This window comes from Zerene cesonia, chromosome 2 (genome assembly GCF_012273895.1).
Source record: "Zerene cesonia ecotype Mississippi chromosome 2, Zerene_cesonia_1.1, whole genome shotgun sequence".
Classification (NCBI taxonomy): domain Eukaryota; kingdom Metazoa; phylum Arthropoda; class Insecta; order Lepidoptera; family Pieridae; genus Zerene; species Zerene cesonia.
In genome coordinates this window covers 2,722,790-2,737,480 of record NC_052103.1, presented here as the reverse complement: position 1 = coordinate 2,737,480, position 14,691 = coordinate 2,722,790, and the positions used below count along the sequence as shown (strand labels likewise).

Here is a 14,691-nt window from a genome sequence, read left to right as displayed (position 1 = left end):
ACTGTTACGTGTAAACTCATATTATCTAGAGACTGGTTACACAGTTAAGTGGGCGAAAAGCAAGGCGACAATCTGATATTGCAATTATGTATAGTACGTGACACCTCGGGACTCTGTGATGCTATCGGTGTTGGGAGTGATTCCAATTATGGCGTATAAAGCTTGTTAGACAAGATAGAAAAAATGGTTTTATGGCCAATTCTCGTGTCACGCTGCTGATTACGGATGTGTTTTTGCGATTGCCTTCGCGTTTGAATACAGATGTTCATATTAGATAGATTCGCGATTAGTTCTAAAGCAGCTGGGTTTTGAGTTTCAACCGTGTTGCGTTTAGCTTTAGGACCATTTTGTAGTGTAACTCACATGTATGCAACTATACAGTACATGTAGAGTTTCTTGTATTTGATGAGATCTTTTCTCTGTTTGGTGGGTGCAAGCAAAAAGAAAACACGTCTTTTGTCAATAGATTTATCTATATATTTTAATGAATAGTTTTCAATACAGCTGTCAAATAGTTACAGTCTCTCAACTTCTCAAAGCAACTCTTTTTTACATTCTGTAGAAAAATGGCAAATCAACAAACCTGTGTTTGCATTTCAATTCACTTTTGATAAAATAAGACAACAACAAAATGTGTTACGTATATTATTTCGAGATTTACTTTTAATGGTCTTAAATTTAATGAATTCCATGGAAAATTATATTCATTTATAATTATATATTTTGTATTTTAACTACAAATTTATCAACTATATATTACAAAATTTTAACTTACAGTTAATTTTCATCAATCGTTTTTATATGGTGCGTCAGATTGTTCTTAAAAAACTCTTATAAACTTTTTAATTTTATGATTAATTTTAGATACTTCCATATAAAACGAAACAATGCCTCATTATAATACTTTTTATATTAAGATTTAATAAAATTATAAAATTATTAATTTCTCTCGACTCTTTTTGCAAGAAACAACCGAACGCACTCGTTCACAGCACAATTGATAAAACATATTTTCAAAATATGTCTAATAATAATAAACACGTAAATATACCTTATAAATTGTATTTACACAATAAAGCAATAATTATTTTTATAATAAGTGGGAATTAAATGAATCGATAAATCGACGAAAAGGCCTTATTTTGACATCTTTTAAATACCATCTGTTTAATATTCTACTAAAAATAAACCTTAATAAATAAGAAATAAATTGTTTATATTTTAATAACACTTAGTAAAATAAAAACAAATTATAATTGGTGTAAGTATTTGATAACGTCGTGCTAACATAATATATGAATGATGTCTCGCATTAGGTTCTTTTCATCGAAAATAATATCACTATATCTATTGCAGTGGAAACTAATGTGATAGCTATCGTGTCAATACTACGTGTTCGAATAATGACGTCACCGCACACTCCACTCCATTCCAGTATATTTGACAACACAACTTATAACTAAAATGGCGGGAAAACAATTGACAGTGACATGTAAAACATGAAAATGGAAATCATGCCATTGATTCAAATTTATATGGAAAATATGAATAGGTACTACAATTATTTATTTTTTTCGTTTGACAGACATAATAAGACCACCATGACTACCATGCCTAGATGCATTTAAAAATATAATAGCTGAATAAGTCCCTTAGAATTTTGTGAAACGGAACTAAATGAGGCGTTGTAAAATATACTGCTATCAATGAAGCCTGGAGCTTTATAACCATAGGAATGGGAAAGTTTCATAGAAATTTTATAATTTAAAATGGGTTCCATAAAAATTTTCATAACTTTATAAAACGACAATGCAAGAAAACTTATGGTCAATGCTAACTATCCAGGTGACAAGCGAGTGCGGTTAACGCGTGACGGTCAATCGACGAACATTAACGTTCTAAACAAACAGCTAGTGTGAGCTTAACTATTTACATGATACGATCGACCCGAATAGAACTCGACAGAAAACAAAATAGGAACGATACAAAACGACATCCCGGCGGGATCTGATATAAATACACTCTATGTACACGTTCGCGGCTACGTCGCGAGTCAGTCCTGCGTTTCGACGTCGAGGCCGTTGACCATGCGCTCGATGCTCTTGAGGTCGGAGGCGGGCGGGGTCGCGGGGGTCGCGGGGGTCGCGGGCGTCGCGGCGGCCGTGGGCGCGTCGGGCGGCGGGTCGGCGGACGCGGCGCGCGCGGGCGGCGACCCCCCGCGCGGCCGCGCCGGCGACGAGCTGAGGCTGCGCGCGCGCGGCGCCACCTGCTCGAACGCGGAGCCCAGCCCGGGCAGCGCGTACGGCGCGAACCGGTGCGCCTTGCCTAGCGGCGCGGGCGCGGGCGGTGCGGGAGGCGGCGGCAGCGAGTACTGCTGCAGCAGCGGGTGCAGGTTGAACAGCAGCCCCGGCGGCATCTGGTGCGGCGGGAAGAACGGCGGCGGGTACAGCGACGGCGGGTACAGGTAGGGCAGCAAGGGCGGCTGCACGGGCGGCCCGAGCGACACGTCCGGCGCGGGGGAGGGGCGCGACGGGCCGGGGGGAGGGGACTGCGCCCGGGTGCCGCCTGAACACGAGGAGTCGGATCCCGCTTCGTCCGGACCTGAGTCTCCGCCACCTCCGCTTGACGTAAACCAGGCTGTAACAAATAAATGTTGTTAATGTTGCCGTACAGTTTATGCTGTACCGTATTATAGTGTTATCTATCGGAAACATAGGATCGTTCCAAGTTTCAAATATTTCCAAATAAATTAACTTGTAACATATTATTTTAAGTATATAAAATTATAAAGCTATCTTATATTCTCTCTTCAAGACCTCAACCTGCATCCACGTTTATAATCTATGATAGTACGGATACTCACAGTTGGTAGAATGTTGCGTAGTGGAGGGTGGTGGAGGGGGGCTGGAGGGGCCCCCGACGTCAAGCGGCCGCTCGTCGTCGTCGTCTCGCGCGTCCGACCGCGCCGTCAGCAGCGCTTGCCTGCGGTACACGGACAGACTGCTCGTGTTATCGTTATGTCAATAATCAGGTGTTTAGACAAGGTATAAGGCATAAAGTCAAAAGGAATAGCAATGGCGCCGTTTGCAACGTTTGTTGTTTTATGAGTTAACGTTATATTAAATAACAGATAATAGGTATAAGGTACAAGCTATACGGTATTAAGGTATTAAAACAATAGATTTAAGTTGATCACTAGTTCTCTCTATTTAAAATCAGGAGATTAGAAACGATCAGCCTTTTCAAGGTCATTAGAAACTACTTCTATGGAAATTCTTGACGATTCTCATCTTAACGATGACACCATGTATACATCTGACAGACTTTGACAAATATGCCATCTATATTAACAGTTCTTTAGATCAATAGCAATAATAGATACCGTTAAAGAGCTTGTGTGAGCGACAGAGGGAAATGTAAACTTGCATGGAGGAAAATACATTTAATTCTTGTGCCAACATTGTTTCTACTTCTATACAAATAAATACAACATAAGTACGTAATAGTCTTGCATGTTTACTTGAAACTTTTCGATTAGTTCTCGAAAGCGGGATATTTATATTTATTTGAAATGCATTTCTCAACCTAATTTAATATTGACATTAAATATGTTTGAAAAGTCTATGTTAAGGCAATAATTACTATAATAATATGTGATTTCGACAGGACATTAATTTTATTATTTATTTTTAAGTACAAACATAGAAAAGTAAGTTAGAAAGTTTAATTGTCGTTTATAGAAAATGAAGAATTAATAACAATATATGTATTCGAGATTATTCATTTTGACCAGTTTAGCAGATATATGTTCTGTCATTAACGAAAACGAATTGAATTACGTTATACCTAAATAAGAAATAATTTCCAATAAAACGTTTAATCTTGTAAAACGTGAAACTTAAAGCTTGCAATCTCGCATGTTTTAACTTATAATAAAGTTTTATCATTGCGACGACATTTAGTAAATTAGTGCAGTTAAGATTTAGTTAGGTATATCGTGTTTAGGGGCATCGTAATTTATATCGTCGTTTTGAGGAGTGAACGAACCGATGAAACTCACGGAATAAAGGAATGAGATTAAAAATTTCATATAAAATTCAATGATCGGCACAAATTTTGTTTCGCATAATCGATTGATATTATTCCATGGTACGACGGTATGTCTCAAATTATATAGCTTAACATGAAAATTTTTATAATCTGCTTCCATATCGAGAAATTAAGGAAAAATGGGTTTATCGGTGAATATAGCACTTTTTGCATACATTGTTGCGGGTTTAAAAATGCCATCGTATCAAGGAGGGGTGTCGAGCGGTTGACATTTTGGTTAATGGCCCACCGCGACCCTCCAAAGGTTAATCATTTCCTAATGATAGTGAGGAAACCTACCTCGTCTGTCGCGCCCTTTCGTCTGTTTTTTGCTTATAGTGTCAAAATTACCGGTTCGCTTAAAGAACACGCAGAGGGAATAATAAATTTTTAGGTTATTTTTAGTATTGTTCGAAATTTCTAGAAAATACGAGATATGATGGTTCTATCCATAAATAACATGCCATAAAGAAATTGCTGTTTACATTAATCAACAATTTTTTGTTATAAATTTGCAATACCCAAAATGAGAGTTCGCAATATTAGGTACGTTTTCAGTTTTAAAAACATTGTTGCATCTAGTCACTATAATTTAATATATTTTGTATGAGACAACAAGTACGTGACTTCTAAATAATGAGCGTAGTTATATAAAAAATATAAGTATTTAAAAAAATCCGTATTCAAGTTCACGAGAGCCAAAATGCTCAGACAATTAAATCTGTCATTGAATTTGAAACTTATTCGTAGCGCGAAATCATCGCAAAACATTGTCAATTGTCTTAAAGTTTACCTTCTGTAAAAGTTTATTGTGCATTGTTTGTTCCCCAAACACCAAGCGAGAGCCTGATTACTGGGGTCTACTAAATTCATTTTATTAACTCATCTCATCGCCTGATAGAATTTAATTTAGCCACCCTTTGTGGTCAGGGCTGGTTTTGTTTCGATTTAATTCGAACGGCTGATTTTTTACATTGAAAATCTTTGAGTTTCGTTAGTAAAGTTCTTAAAGTTGAATTTGAATGCAACTTCTTAAGTGTGGTGGGGAAAATCAACAATTTTGTTTCAATAATACTTGAGAAATAAATTGGTATATAGTTATACCAATTTATTTTTAAATATTATAGGTCATGAAAGCGTTAGCTTGATGACTGAGCGATTTTTATAGCAACCAGTCGAAACTGATATTCTTATGTGTCACTGTTGCTGTAGACATAGTCTCCTAGCTTTTAATGTGAATATACTTAGAATATAAAATGACGTACCATATTGCCCAGATCAGATAGATTATAAAATTCTCATAAAATCTCGATTTAGCATTTAAAGAGGGGTTATTCCACTATGTATTTTTTATATACATCTTTCAACAATTTTATGATTATTTTTAATTTTGAATACGAAAGCATTTTTAAATGCAAATTGAGTTAAGTATGCGAGCACAATAAAAATTACGAAATGTTTTTTATTACTCGTCGATGGCAACCCTAACTTAAACTGTTAGCATTAGGGTGTTCACGTTACAATGTAAACCGGCGCGGGGTGGCCAGCTCCTAGCAATTTTACCAAATTTTTTATTCTCGATGTGATCCAACCCTCAACGCAATTTATCGAGCATATTTTTGATGATACATTTAACAATACTTGTTTTGATTCCTTTTAAATTTATGGAACGATATTGTTATGATCGTAACCGTTTCGATTTATTCTTGTGATTGTATGCGTCGATGTTGTAGCAATGCCTTACCTTTTCAATATGTAAGTAACATATTTAAGATAAAACAAATGTCTAAATTCCTGCTAATGTCATAATTGCGAAAGTAATCTGTATGCCTGTTCCGTCTTCATGGCTAAACCATTGAAGCAAAATGGATGTTATTTGGTACAAAGATACTTCGAGACCTGCAAAGGCCGATGCTTTTTTGCCAGGACAGTTTTTATCCCAGAACGGTAAATGTGCGGTAAAAGTCCCGGGACTGGGACTCTTGAACATTAGTTTTGAATAAATTATTTTTACTGATTCTTGCATTTAGTAGTGTACGGCTGTAGTCAAGTTATAGTATAAATTACTAAAAAAGCTTTGAATTAAACATGTAAATGGAAATTCTTTAAATTTTAAGAAATTAGTGCTGTGCGTCAAGTAATAATAGAGATGGCATAAAATGAAATTGCAATGAATTCACATTTTAGTCGGTCGTCCCAGCTAACTGCTAAACCATAGAGTAAATAATACAAAGGGAACGTTGAGATATGCGGCATGTGTCCCGGCTTTTCACGTGGCGTTTATCAAAACGCTCACGTTTCCCGCGCTTCCGGTTCGGCGGCCATTTTGAAAAGGCGAGCTTCCGGTGTCCGGCGGTGTATGCCCTTTAATTTGGAAGCTGTGGGCCGACAATTCCGGTGTAAAATGTTGTGTAAGCGAATTAAAGATGCCTTCCTGAACGTTAAATAAATATGTGCTTACAAAGCCAAAGGATCCTAATGGCCCATTAGCTACCGTTATGTTTGCATTTTAGCAGAAATCTGCAGTCTTATTTTAAGGTTTAATAATCAACGCTACTATGTCAGATATTTTAAGACGTTGTTAACGTTCTTTTTTTGTTTGAATCTTATTTATATTTGTGCCAACTCAGTACAGCTGTAGCGACTGCCTATCATTGGATTATTAGTATAAAATCAGATCTGTCAATTCGCCTCATCATCTTAATAATCTCACAGCTCACACTAATTGAGTTCTTGTTCGTTGAAATTCAAATAAGTAAGCGGAACCGCAAGCTCCCACTGCGGTGAGCTATCAAATTATGCGGTGAAAAAAGTCTAAAGCTGATTTTATCGCGGAAATCCAATTTTCTCCCTCGCACGCTAAAGACGTTGGAAAAAGCGCCAAGTCGAATGACTCCACCATTTTGAACAGTTACCCGCCATGTTTAAGTCCCGAACATGAATAAGGAGGCGCCGGATTGGTTTAATTTGAATTTGGAACGTCGTCGGTGGTGTTAGCGGTGCGTTCAGAAACGTTCTTGCCCTAATTAATTTGAGGAGATTCACAGATAGCGGACTAATTTCGTTAGTTGTTAACTTTAGTTAAATTGTAGACGGCTGTGCCCTCATTAATCTTTGAATGTTTACCACCTACGGCTCACTTTATTGCCGCTCATTTGCAGCAATAATTCTAACGCTCGTTGTTTATGTGACGCTTGGACGTGATTTAATAAATCCTTATTTTTGTGACAAACACGTTATTAATAAGTGAAATACTTGTACATTTCAAATATTTGTTATGTACATATCAATATTATAAACGTTATGTCGAACATGCCATAAACAACTAGAAGTATTGTATTTGAATCTGTATGTTTTATTTGGACGATACATTCAATATTATTTTTTCAAGTTAATGTTTGTTAATTAGTTAATGGTTTTGCAACCGTCACAATTTTAGCAAGATTTCCCCTCAAAATAAAACTAGTCACTGTTAAAGAACGCACTTTAAAATACTGCTGCCATATACCCAAAATACGAAACGATACTTTATTTATGCCTTTTTATCTGCTAGATACTTTTTATTTAACCTCGAGAGGTTAGTCGCATTTACGAATGTATCAAATTATACGAAGTCAAGTCGGTTATTTTTAAAAAATAAAAAAAAAACAAAATTTTTAGAGGGAAAACTAGTAATAGTCCTTGGTTAAAATCACTTAATATCAAAACTGCAGTCTGCAACTTTTGTAGGCTTGTATTCCAGTCGCAGCTCTTGTAGTGAGGAACCAGTAATTATCTCGAAAAACGATCTTCAATTAAACGTCAAGTGAGTTTCAAATATGTTTTTTTTTTTATGAAATAATTGTATAGAACGTAGTTTAAATACTTACTTCTTTTCTCTTTTCCCCGCACCCGTGTCGCGAAAACCTTTCGCGAACGGGTTGTTGTCGATTTTTAATTGCGTAATCTGTGAAAAAATAAAGACTTAATTTATTTTTATATTTTACAAAGTTTGCTTAAGTTTACGTAAGTTAAGTTGTTGGTGGGCCGGAATATTTACAAAATGTAAAACGTTATTTACAGGATATTTTTTTTGTGTTTTGGCCTTTTTTGTTTTTCTTGATTTGATTCACGTCTAAAAGTTCTGAATTCATTTTTCAGGGTGGCAATTGAAGGTGAATGCTTCTGAGCGCAATATTTGGTTTTTATTAATAGGTTCAACTTGTATTGTTTCATAGTTTCGGGCTATGAAAAAGCACAGGCCACACTGAAAAGAGTTTACATAATTGAGACCTTATTACAATTTAATTAATGAATGTGAAATATGTTAAGCCAGAATTGAAATCCAATGTTTATGTTACATTTTCTTTTATGCTGCGGATTTTGCTTCTTTATATAAATTCTTATATAAACTCTAAATACGATGCGTTCAGTACCAATAAAAACATAAATTTTATCACGTTTAATATATATTGATAATATTATTTATATTATTAATATTGTCAACTAGGAGACTAAAATCCTACATGATACAAGTTGCGTATCTCAAAGATGTGACGTCATACCTTCTCATTTTGATATGCGGTGACCGCGATGAACTCTGTCTCCTTGAAGACGTACGTCCTGAAGGTGGAGTATGGCAGCTTGAGGATGTCGTTCGCCCGCACCAGGTGGAACCGCGGCTGGTATTTGTGCATCGAGTTCAGGATCGTCTGCGTAACACACTTTAGACAGCTTAGGAACTTGATCGAGTGGCTCAGGGTTTGTGGTACATGGCTGTGATCGCGCCAACCTTTATAGCGTAAATAAAAGAAACTCAATTTCATATGTAAACGTGTAAAAATTTCGGACAACTCATGTAATGACCGTGTTCAATAAATTATTTGATTTTATTTTGTAATTAACATTAAATAAAAAAATACGACAGAGGCAAAACAATTATCAGGACAAATTTGCGAATAGAAGTTTAATGAGAAACGATAGAGTTAATGTATGTCATACTGGTTTAACAAACTTTTGATTCACCAAAGCTCCGCTAGATGGCGCTGTCAGTATGATTTATGTGGTAGACGTGAAATGTATGCAATGCATGTAAATTATCACAACACAATTTCCCATATGGCATTAAAGTTCAAATTCGCTCAAATCGTAAAACGAAATATAAGTCATTTGCTAAATTATTGGCTTCGAATGGCAGTTGTGGGAAATTAGTCCTTTATTATCTACCTACGCTAAGTATTGCATTGATTATCGCATTTTACGAGGCTTTGCAGTAAATTAGACTTGTCCCATATTTATGTAATAAGATAATATAATCGCATAGATAATGTACTGATATTGTGTTTAATTTAAATAGAATAAGAAATATATATATTAAGCCTGTATATTACTGTATTATTGTTATTATGAGGTCTGATTTATCTTCTAAAATTTCAATCATCCAAAATATGGAATAACGATAATTTACAAAATATAAAGCAAAACAATTCTATAAGATTTTTCGTTAAACTGCTACCTACTGCTTCATTTCCATTTTCAAAAATAATGACAAAATAAAAGTTCGGCAGAAGTATTGTAAATACTTATGAGTAATGTCAGGGTTAAATAAATTTGGTTTCCGTAATAACAGTGGTGACCCCACCGCGGGTAGAAAATTATGGGGCATTACGTGTCCCCGGCGTAATAAGTAGCAATGATACTTTGTATGATTTTAGTTTTTAATGCGGAAGCACTGAATTTTTTTTTTGTTTTTCAGGATTGTTAAAGAACTTGATTAAATATGTAAATATGTTATTATGAGAGTATTTTAATATAATTTATTTTATTTTTATTTGTTATTTAAACCGTAAATAATACTGGCTCTATGAACTTTACATGTACACATTAGATACAACGACAGTATCGAAGAGGTTAATTGCTCTATGTCTCTATTTTATGCTAGGAACAAAATATAGAGTCTAGACTCTATGGCTCTAGAGCCGCTACGTTCTCAAGAACATTCACTATTCAATCATTTACATGATTCCTAATGAAGGCAGGTAAGTCACACATGCGATACATTGTAATTCTGCTAAGGTATAATCTAGATAAGTGCAACCATTGTGGTTGCCGGTACAATATCTATTTGTATGCAAAACCGTTGTTAAGATTCCTAGGCACAACCTGAAGCGATATGTGCTTTGTAAATCAATTTTCAAGGTTTTCATCTGTTTGGACTCTATCTAGAGAATGTATGTAGATGATAGAGTCGTTTTATTGGCTCTGTGTGTTTATTTTGGTAAAGTCAATTGAGGAGCTGTCAGAAAAAAGTGGATATAGAGTTTATTATAATTTGTAGTTTCAATAAGTCCAAATAATACAGAACTTCTATGAATATTCGTTTTATGACGTTATCCCACTTCATTTATATTATGCAACACATTGGATATAATATCGTTGTGATTGAACTAATTGTGAAATAATTTCCCCTAATAAGAGTTTGGAAATATAAATATTTAGGCAAATTTAGGCCAATATTTGTTTTCCTAAGAAATAAGATAAGTTAAAATGTTAACTTTATTTCTATTATTTTTATTAAATCACTTAATCGTTCGTTTGCATGATATAAAAAACGAAGCAGGTGTGCAGATTTTACCTGCATTAGAGGCCCTTTATTACCACTAATAAAATACGCCGTCTAGATCTTACCAGCTATTTACGAGATTTCTTGCTTTATATAAACATTTTAGATTTTACTTTTTCATCATAACAAAAACAACATTGATTAAGCCACAGTATACACTATTATTCAAATTGCTCTTTAGTTTATTGATGTAGTAGTAATTAGGAAGGAACTGATTGTTGTCCACATTAAAAGCAATTAAAACTAATTTAATGAAATCCGAACGTGCGGGCGCGTTACTGTTAAGACTCTCAACGTCAATTAATGCATAGAGGTTAAGAAAATCTAGTTAGAATTTGTTAAGAAATTATTATTTTATAAACGGAATAAATGCTTATTATAATACGTTGACGGATTCACGAAAAAAAACAAAATACAAAACATAGATTTCGGGAGGATTAAGAAGTATACAATTTTATTTGGAGATCGGACAACCGTTTCCGGTTCCTCAACCTTCCCCGTCCAATCCTTCTTGATGATCGATTACCATCAGGCGAACCACCAGCACAGTTGCCCGCAATGACATAAAAGACTAAATTCTTTCACTGGTGACATTTGCGACAACCCTATATGTTATTTTTTTTTTAAATATACAAACCCACAAACCGCCAACATCGTGGTTTATGGCTTAAACTCTAATAGAAGGCTGTCCTGGCTAATGACGATAATGTAGCTTTATTCCGTTTATTATTGAAGCTCTCGCTTTCAATAATGCAGTAAGAAATGCGTATGAATTAATTATAGAAGAACGAGTAACATCACTGGTTTACACACTAATAATAATGGATTTACACGAGTAAATAAGCTGTAAGCTATAATCCGGTAATAGTAAAAACGTTCGTGTGTAATGAAGCGAAATTTTATGTCTATTCAAGAAATTTTGATCATATGCTTTTCACGCAAAATGTCTTGAATGTCATATTTAACTACCTAAATATTGTGGTAATGAGGGTTCATTGGCTAAGGGGTATGTTTATTTTATTTTTTGCCTTGTTCGTTCTTGTTTTTCCTTATAAGCAGAGTTTTCTATCGTTACTTTCACTTGCTCGAGAATTTTCCTCCGTTTCATATTCATTGATCACATTGTAGTGTAGACTATAGATACGAGGCGTTTGTGTTAAATCGAAAGAGTGGTTCCTGAGATAAGCGTGTTTAAGTAAACAAACAAACACTTCAGCTAAACATATTAGTATAGATTTTCTATATATAAACTGCTTAAAATATAAACCTCAATACAAAAATCATCAACATGTAACAAAAATTGTTTCAAAACGAATCATTTATAGTTTATAATATGACTGGATAAAGTAATAAAGAATTGATCTAACGAAGCGGCTAGACGGGGCCATTTGTAGACGATATCACGGGAAATTATAATGGTAGTGCGTTCCTCTTAATTACAAACCTTTTATCTGCCCGTCCAATTTCTTTATTTTACGGCTGGACAATGTATTAATATGTTAATCGGGATGCACGGTGGTCTGTCGATGAAATTGTATTTAGTATTTCCTTGAGTTTGATTTTACGCGAGTATTTTTATATTATAGTGGTAGTGTATATTTATATTATTTAAACTGACGTTTCGAACAGTTTACAGCGAGCGTGGTCACGGGGAGACGTGAAAAGCGTTTAAAATCCGTTAAAATGTATCTAATTTATATATGAATTTTATTTATCAATGCGTCAACGATAGTTCGAAGTGTAATCTTGAACGGGGTGAGGTTCGCTGATGTTGCTATTGATATATTTTTTGAGTGGTTGTTTTTAATGGTTGGAACTTTCAAAAGTTTTTGTTAAATATGTTCACTAACGCCAAATCTTTTGTCAAATAAAATTCATTTTACACTTTTGTTAATGGTTTTTTGAAGTCTTGTAACCCTATCTATATAAGTACTTACCTATAATATTAAATACATACAGCTGTAGTACCATACATTTTAGTTAAATCATGCACCTCCCAGTTTGTGAACTAGTAAAATGGCCTCTTTATGTTGAGAGCCCTGCGTCAGGGTCTGCTTTCGCCTTCAAAGGACTACTTGCCCTCTTTTTAATGTAGGGATTTAGCAACACACTCGTGGGATGTGTCATTTTATAATTCATTTTAAATCATCATATTTGACTGTGGCTATGTTTTGATATTTTGTTGTTGTTTAAGTTCATCTTACGTTTATTGAGAATACATAGTTACAACATCATCTATCAACTAAAAATAACAAAGAATGAGAAAAATAAATTTCTCGTCAGTATTTATTTATTGTGATTTTTTTGAAAGTATCGATATTTTGATAAATAAAACGCACTTCACTATAAGTTTATCGAATAGTTAAGAGATGGCGCCACATTACATTGTTCGTTTCGACACGGTCACAGATATTAGCTTAATTGGTAAATGTTGCGTGTGAATAGAGACATTAGGCATTTTACGTACAATTCGCCGCGTGAAAATAATTATCGATTCGTGACGTTGCATAAAATATTCTCGATTGAATCTTGTCACGTGTAAATAATTGAGCATCGGATGAAGTTTCTACTTATGATAATGTGCTTTGGAAAATTTTCGTTTAGAATATTCGATATGAAAAAATTGCTTGTTTTAAACGCATTGATTACGTACGTTTATGCTGCGTAGCTTATGCTATTCACCTCTAGATGGCGTTAAGTGCATCTCGAACAACCAAACAACTTCTAATTCCATATACGTTATGGCCGCTTATCGTTTTTTCTCATGATAAATACCATAAATATTGAAATATATTTTAATATATAATGAGATATAATTGAATCGGTTGAGCATCCTTTAGCATCGTTCCATCGTGCTTTTACAGGCTGTTGGCAGTGCAATAAAGAAAAAATACGTGACTTTAATACTTAAACACGATATAATTAATCGTATATCGCTCATTCGATTGCCGTTGCGTTCCTATGCATCGCCGGGCGTCGCCCCATACATTCGCGCCAAATGGCTAATTCGCGCGGCAAACATACGCGCCATAAGTCATATCAACTAACCAATACACGCGGAGTCAACGGAACTATACGTGTCTCGCTCTAACGAACTAGAGAAAGCCGCTGCGACTGTTTGTTTTTCCTTTTACTTCCTTTGAAATCTTATTTTGAATTTTATTCCTATAGGGGCGTGGATGCGGCGATGTTGCATATTATGTCGCTCCTTCTCTCCCGCGGAGGCTGCAGCTGTCCTTTTCTCGCTTTTTGTGATTTTAATTCGCGGAACGGCATCGGAACGTGATTCGATTCTAAAGAATTTTTTTATTGCATATATTGAGAATTCGATGAAGGTAAGACGCGCAGATTCGGCAAGACTTGGGCGCTTAGACTGCATGCGATCTTTATTGAAATTGTTCAAATAAATGGCTCAAAAACAGCTGATTGATTACACGATCTTAAGTCTGAGATGATAATTATACTTCAAACACTGCTCAGAGTTCACATTCAATATAACTGAAATAAATTTTTACGATTCTTTTTATCAGTCGTTTAGAATAGTCCCTACCTACCCGATTTCATCTGGGTTTTTAATTTCGGAGAATAACTAGCTGTACCCCGCGGTTTCACCCACGTATTACCTGTTGTTATATAGCCTAAAGCCTCCCTCAATAATTGGTCTATTAAACATTGAAAGAATTTTTCAAATCGGACCAGTAATTCCTGAGATTAGCGCGTTTAACCAAACCCTTCATCCTTATAATAGTAGAGTAGATAACTATAATATTATTACTATTATGTCATCTTTACTTAAATTAGCCTATTCTAAATCATAAAAATGATAATATTTTCATATTAAATATAGTAAAATATTCGAAGCTGCATTGCGGCAGGTCTCATGTACAGGGATATTTTATATACCTGCAAAATAAACAAGTTAAGGAAAATTTTGTTATAAATTTAGACGTATACGTAATTCAAGAATAAAATAAATGTAACTTACAACCGTGGCCTGAATA

At 34.9% G+C, this 14,691-nt stretch overlaps 1 protein-coding gene across 8 annotated transcripts in view; it reads right to left on the bottom strand.

Annotated features, from left to right (window-relative positions):
* Positions 1-454: 454 nt before the first annotated feature.
* LOC119832769 (T-box transcription factor TBX3-like) overlaps positions 455-14,691 on the bottom strand; it is an 89,268-nt gene continuing 75,031 nt past the window's right edge. For 3 of the 8 annotated variants that reach the window (XM_038356529.1, XM_038356521.1, XM_038356554.1), the window contains 4 exons: positions 8,634-8,792; positions 7,959-8,035; positions 2,864-3,000; positions 455-2,637 (listed from right to left, as the gene is read on the bottom strand). In XM_038356529.1, coding sequence (XP_038212457.1) covers positions 2,054-2,637; positions 2,864-3,000; positions 7,959-8,035; positions 8,634-8,792 — 957 coding nt within the window. In that variant the 3' untranslated portion in view covers positions 455-2,053. The remainder of the gene's footprint in view (positions 2,638-2,863; positions 3,001-7,958; positions 8,036-8,633; positions 8,793-14,691) is intronic. The other 5 variants (XM_038356538.1, XM_038356570.1, XM_038356562.1 and 2 more) reach the window with 3 other exon arrangements.